The sequence below is a fragment of the Lutra lutra genome, chromosome 7 (assembly GCF_902655055.1).
Source record: "Lutra lutra chromosome 7, mLutLut1.2, whole genome shotgun sequence".
Classification (NCBI taxonomy): Eukaryota; Metazoa; Chordata; class Mammalia; order Carnivora; family Mustelidae; genus Lutra; species Lutra lutra.
In genome coordinates, this window is record NC_062284.1 from 51557835 (window position 1) to 51565073 (window position 7239).

A 7239-nucleotide genomic window follows, 5' to 3' on the forward strand; every position below is an offset into this window, starting at 1 on the left:
TATTTTCTCCCATTTAACTGGCTTATTTTCCAGTCTCATAATTTCTGTTTAATAAACAGAAGTTCATTTTTTTTAAAAATTTGAATTCCAGTGTAGTTAACAAAGTGTTTATATTCATTTTCGTTGTACAACATAGTGATTCAACAATTGCATGTATTATTCAGTTCTCATCAAGAGAAGCGTACTCTTTAATCACCATCACCTATTTGGCCCATCATTCCACCCACCTCCTTTCTGGTAGCCATCTGTTTTTCTCTATAGTTAAGAATCTGGTTTATGATTTGTCTCTCCTTCTCTCCCACTTTGTTTTGTTTCTTAAATTCCACATATGAGTGGAATCATATGGTATTTGTCTTTCTCTGACTGTCTTTCTAATGAATAGAAGTTCTTACTTTTAATGCATCTAATTTATTAATCAAGTTTCTTTATAGCTAATTCTTTTTGCTTATTTTAAAGTTATGAAAGTATTCTACTTTATTTTTTAGAAGTGTTAATATCTTACTTTCAAATTTAAAATCTGCAATTATCCTAGTCATAATTTCTTTGTATGGAGTGACATATATAGGTTAGATTTCATTTTTCCACTTGAAAGTCCATTGACCTAGACATTTTTTTTTTGTAAAACCTGTATTCTACACCTGCTGTGTAGTCCTATTTTTATCATAAATTAAGTGGCCATATATATATACATGGGTTGGTTTCTGGATTCTCTATTTAATTTCATCTGTCCTTTTATAGTTTTTTTTAAAGGTTTTATTTTTATTTGGGAGGGAGTGTGAATGAGAGAGAGCATGAGTTGGGGAGGAGCAGAAGGAGATGGAGATTGATGTGGGTCTGGATCCTGGAACTCCAGGATTATGACCTGAGCTGAACGCAGGTGCTTAACCAACTGATCCACCCAGGCACACTTCATCTGTCTCAATTATTTAATTAATTTAAAAATTTGAATTCAACTAGCCAACATGTAGTAAGTACATCATTAGCTTCAGAGGTAGAGTTCAGTAACTCATCAGTTGCATACAACACCCAGTGCTCATCCCATCACACACCCTCCTTAATGCCCATTACCCTATTACCCATTCCCCTCCACCAACCTCTCCAACAACCCTCGGTTTGTTTCCTACAGATAAGAGTCTCTCATGGTTTTTCTCCCTCTCTGATGATTCCCATTCATTTTTTGCTCACTTCCCCTATGATCCTCTGCACTGTTTCTTATATTCCACATATGAGTGAAACCATGTGATAGTTGTTTTTCTCTGATTTCGCTCAGCATAATACCCTTCAGTTCCATCTACATCGATATAAATGGTAAGTATTCATCCTTTCAGATGGCTGAGTAATATTCCATTGTGTGTGTATGTATATACACATTTTATATTTTATATAAATTTAATATATCTAAATATTTTAAATTAAGCCAATTATCAATGAAAAATGAAATCAATGAAAAACCCTCTGACACAAAATTTTTTGAAAATATATTCTTTTGAAATTTCTATATTTAGTCATGACAGTAAAATAATTCTATCAAATTACGGCACTAAAAGGGCAATGCAACTCCCATTGAAAGTGTTCTAAGATGGAGGCATAATACTCCATAGTGTATATGGACCACATCTTCCTTATCCATTTGTCCGTTGAAGGGCATCTTGGTTCTTTCCACAGTTTGGCGACCATGGCCATTGCTGCTATAAACATTGGGCTACAGATGGCCCTTCTTTTCACTACATCTGTATCTTTGGGGTAAATACCCAGTAGTGCAATGGCAGGGTCATAGGGAAGCTCTATTTTTAATTTCTTGAGGAATCTCCACACGGTTCTCCAACGTGGCTGCACCAACTTGCATTCCCACCAACAGTGTAAGAGGGTTCCCCTTTCTCCACATCCCCTCCAACACATGTTGTTTCCTGTCTTGCTAATTTTGGCCATTCTAACTGGTGTAAGGTGATATCTCAATGTGGTTTTAATTTGAATCTCCCTGATGGCTAGTGATGATGAACGTTTTTTCATGTGTCTGATAGCCATTTGTATGTCTTCATTGGAGAAGTGTCATGGGGAGTTAGGAGAAGGCAGTTGGGGGAAATTGGAAGGGGAGGTGAACAGTGAGAGACTATGGACTCTGAAAAACAATCTGAAGGGTTTGAAGAGGTGGGGGGGGTGGGAGGTTGGGGGAACCAGGTGGTGGGTATTAGAGAGGGCACGGACTGCATGGAGCACTGGGTGTGGTACAAAAACAATGAATACTGTTATGCTGAAAATAAATTAAAAAAAAAGATTAATAAAAAAGACTCAGTGAAACTTAAAAAAAACCACAAAAAACAAAAAACACTGTTCTTTTGTTTTAGGGAGACAACTTTGAAGGCCTGAGACTCACTTGCCTAAATCTCTCCCAAAATATCTCTTTTCCTGGATGAAGCACATTTAATAGCTTTTGCACTTATATAAAGATTTTCTTTTTATCATTTTAAGTTGCATACCACATAGGACATTTGCTCTTTGTTTTATTATGAGGCATATACACTGTGCTAGAAAATTATATACAATTAAAATCACTATTTCAGAAAACCTAAGAAAAAATTGTCAAATATGATAAAATATAGAAAAATTATTAATGGCACTATGAGTCCCTCTAAATCAAATTGTTATTAATCTTTGTTGCATTTTCCCATTTTTTTTCCCCATTCCTAATTTATTTCTAATCATACCATAGCATTTTTTTGCATGTCTTTATAAAAAATTTTAAAAATTGGTTTATTTTTATTTTATTATAGTTGACACACTGTGTTACATTAGTTTCAGGTGTGTAACATAGTGATTCAGTGACTCTATACATTATGATGTGCTTACCACAAGTGTACCTACCATCAGTTACCATACAACACTATTGCAATTCTATTGGCTTTATTCTCTATGATGTAACTTTTATTCTTGTGACTTATTCATTCCATAATTGGAAACCTGTATCTCCCACTTCCCTTCATCCACTTTGCATGTCCACTTACTGCTTTTTCCTTTGGCAAGTGGAATTACTGGGTTCTTTGGTATTTGTATTTTTAAATTTTTTGAGGAACCTCCATACTCTTTTCCACAGTGGCTGTATCAATTACATTTCCTACCAATGGTGCACAAGGGTTCTTTCTTCCCCCTCATCTTTGCCAACACTTGTTATTTCTTGTCTATTTGATTTTTACATCACTGTGACAGATGTGAGGTGACATATCTCATCATAGTTTTGATTTTCGTTTCCCTGATGATGAGTGATGGTGACATCTTTTCACGTATCTTTTGGCCATTTGTATGTCTTCTTTGGAAAAATATCTATTCAGGTCCTCTGCCCATTTTATTTTTAATCATTTTTTAAATTTATTTTCAGCATAACAGTATTCATTGTTTTTGTACCACACCCAGGGCTCCATGCAGTCCGTGCCCTTTCTAATACCCACCACCTGGTTCCCTCAACCTCCCACCCCGCTACCTCTTCAAACCCTTCAGATTGTTTTTCAGAGTCCATAGCCTCTGCCCATTTTAAAAATCAGATTGGTTGTGTATGTTGAATTCTTTAAGTTCTTTATGTATTTTGGATATTAACCCCTTACTGGATATATCATTCAAAAATATCTTCTCTCATTCACTAGGTTGCCTTTTCCCCTTGCTGATGGCTTCCTTTGCTGTGTGTAAGTTTTTTATGTTGGTATTTGCCTTTGTTTCCCTTGCCTGTGGGGGACCTATCTAGAAGATATGTTGCTAGGGCTGACATCAAAGAAATTATTGCCTATGTTTTCTTCTAGGAGTTTTATGGCTTCAGGTCTCACATTTATGTCTTTAATCCATCTCGAGTATTTTTGTGTATGGTGTAAGAAAGTAGTCCAGTTTCATTCTTTTGCATGTGGCTGTCCAGTTTTCCCAACATGATTTGTTGAAGAGTAGCCACAGTGTCTTCTTTCTTTCTTTCTTTTTTTTTTTAATACTATCCTATTTCTATCCTCAGACTCATACACACTATCATTGCTGCATGGTTAGTATTAATTCTAATACTAAAAAGGAGAAAATCCCTTTAAAATCATAAAGCACTTAAAATATGAATCATTAGAAAAATTAAAAATATGAATCATTATTTTTCATTAAGTTTTTTCCAAGTAATCTTGTTTCCTGGTCTCATCTCTGTTTCAGTACATTTATTCTTTTGTATTGAGTGGTACTGGGGTAGTACGATAAGGAATACGATAAGTTATAAGAACCTATAACAACCCAAAAAGTAAACAATGGGGGAAAAAAAACCTATTTTCACAAAATCCTATTTAAGAATTAGATTTGCTGGAGTATCCAGACTGGGAGTCAACACGGCAGCAGTGTTTAGGCGTAGCTGCAGGGTCCTAAAAAGTGTTTCTCGTTTTGACTGGAGATCACAACATACAAAAGCTGCCCTACAGCATGAACCAAAGTTGGGATTTAATTTTGAGCTCACTGAACAGCAAAAAGAGTTTCAAACTACTGCTCGTAAATTTGCCAGGGAAGAAATAATCCCAGTTGCTGCAGAATATGATAAAAGTGGCGAGTACCCTGTCCCCCTAATTAAAAGAGCGTGGGAACTTGGCTTAATGAATACACACATTCCAGAGAGTTGTGGAGGTCTTGGACTTGGAATTTTTGATGCTTGTTTAATTACTGAAGAATTGGCTTATGGATGCACAGGGTTCAGACTGCTATTGAAGCAAATTCTTTGGGGCAAATGCCTCTTTTTATTGCTGGAAATGACCAACAACAAAAGAAGTATTTGGGGAGGCTGGCTGAGGAGCCACTGATGTGTGCTCACTGCATAACAGAACCTGTAGCTGGCTCTGATGTAGCTGGTATAAAAACCAAAGCAGAAAGGAAAGGAGATGAATATATTATTAATGGTCAGAAGATGTGGATAACCAATGGAGGAAAAGCTAATTGGTATTTCTTATTGGCTCGTTCTGATCTGGATCCAAAGACTCCTGCTAATAGAGCCTTTACTGGATTTATTGTGGAAGCAGATACCCCAGGAGTGCAGATTGGAAGAAAGGAATTGAATATGGGTCAGCGATGTTCAGATACAAGAGGAATTGTGTTTGAGGATGTGAGAGTGCCTAAAGAAAATGTTTTAATTGGTGAAGGAGCTGGTTTCAAAATTGCAATGGGAGCTTTTGATAAAACTAGACCTCCAGTAGCAGCTGGTCCTGTGGGACTAGCACAAAGAGCTTTGGATGAAGCTAACAAGTATGCCCTGGAGAGGAAAACTTTTGGAAAGCTGCTTGTAGAGCACCAAGGAATATCATTTTTGCTGGCTGAAATGGCAATGAAAGTTGAACTAGCTAGATTGAGTTACCAGAGAGCAGCTTGGGAGGTTAATTCGGGTTGCCGAAATACCTACTAAGCCTCTATAGCAAAGGCATTTGCTGCAGATATTGCAAATCAGTTAGCTGCTGATGCTGTGCAGATTTTTGGAGGCAATGGATTTAATACAGAATATCCTGTAGAAAAACTAATGAGGGATGCTAAGATCTATCAGATTTATGAAGGTACAGCACACATTCAAAGACTTATTATAGCCCGTGAACACATTGGCAGGTATAAAAATTAAAGAGAGCTATAGAAACATGATTAACTTTTGAGTGATTAGAACACAACCTACTGTTTAAGCTTCAAAGAAGAGAATGAGCTTTAAGACTTTTTCTGCTAAAACTTTAAAATAAGTACTCTTACACCAAACTCATGCAGCTGATTCTAATACTAATTTTCCAATTTTGTTTAACTTTATGACTTGCTTTTTCACAAAAAGATTAGGTTTCACTAAAGTTATGTGTGATCTTTAGTACTACTGTACTTGAATTAAATTAACCTAGAAAAGCACATTTGTTTTGTTACGTTAAGCACTTAAAGTAACAGAAGTTCTTTTGATTTCAATATTTTTCCAATGACATTTTTGAAAAATGGGCTTATAAAAGTATTCAGAATGTTTCAAAATTTACATTGAGAAAGCATTATAGGATTTGGATGCCATCAGATAACTTGATAGTGTCTTTGTAGACTTAATGTATTGGGGGAGTTCATGTTGCTACAATTTGGAAAGCATTTGTTTTCAGTTTTGTACAATAATACTAAAAAATTTGATGTTCATAATTCTCTCACCATATAATAACCAGAAGTTATTGAAAACCTGTTTAATTCTAAATCTGCATTTTACATGCCTTATTTAGAAATAAATAAAATTTGCCTTTAAAAAAAAAAGAATTAGATTTGCTGAGGAGAAACTTTGGCAAGCCTGGTTTGAGGAACAATTGAAAATCGCAAAGGGGGGAGGAGTCAAGATGGCGGAGAAGTAGCAGGCTGAGACTACTTTGGGTAGCGGGAGATCAGCTAAATAGCTTATCTAAAGATTGCAAACACCTACAAATCCAATGGGAGATTGAAGAGAAGAAGAACAGCAATTCCAGAAACAGAAAATCAACCACTTTCTGCAAGGTAGGACTGGCGGAGAAGTGAATCCAAAGCGACGGGAAGATAGACCGTGGGGGGAGGGGCCGGCTCCCGGCGAGCGGCGGAGCAACAGAGCACAAAATCAGGACTTTTAAAAGTCTGTTCCGCTGAGGGACATCGCAGAGGCTTAACTGGGGTGAAGCCCAGGCGGGGTCAGCGCGGCCTCAGGTCCCGCAGGGTCGCAGAAGGATCGGGGGTGTCTGAGTGTCGCAGAGCTTACCGGTATTAGAACGGGGAAGCCGGCTACAGAGACAGAGCCGAGGAGTGACTCTCAGCTCGGGGTTGCCTTGAACCAGTCGCAGGCTCGGTCAGCTCAGAGCGCGGCCGGAGGCCAGGGTGACGGGAGTCATTGGCCAAAGTTCTCTGAGGGTGCACTGAGGAGTGGGGCCCCGGGCTCTCGGCTCCTCCGGGCCAGAGACCGGGAGGCCGCCATCTTCATTCCCGTCCTCCGGAACTCTATGGAAAGCGCTCAGGGAATAAAAGCTCCCGAAAGCAAACCCAGTAAACCCGAGCGGATTACTCAGCCCGGCCCTGGGTAAGGGCGGTGCTACTCCGCCTGGGGCAAAGACTGTTGAGAATCACTACAACAGGCCCCTCCCCCAGAAGATCAACGGGAAACCCAGCCAGGACCAAGTTCACCTACCGAGGAGTGCAGTTTCAATACCAAGGAGAGCGGCGGAATTCCAGAGGAGAAGAAAGCAAAGCACGGAACTCATGGCTTTCTCCCCATGATTTTTT

The 7239-nt window shown here is 38.4% G+C and overlaps 1 protein-coding gene across 1 annotated transcript; it reads left to right on the forward strand.

Annotated features, from left to right (window-relative positions):
• The first annotated feature begins 4308 nt into the window (after window positions 1–4308).
• Window positions 4309–6234, forward strand: LOC125105476 (medium-chain specific acyl-CoA dehydrogenase, mitochondrial-like). The gene is given in 2 exon segments (XM_047739003.1): window positions 4309–4692; window positions 4695–6234. Coding segments are annotated over 2 exon segments (1005 nt in total). The 5' UTR covers window positions 4309–4598; the 3' UTR covers window positions 5606–6234.
• Window positions 6235–7239: the final 1005 nt, after the last annotated feature.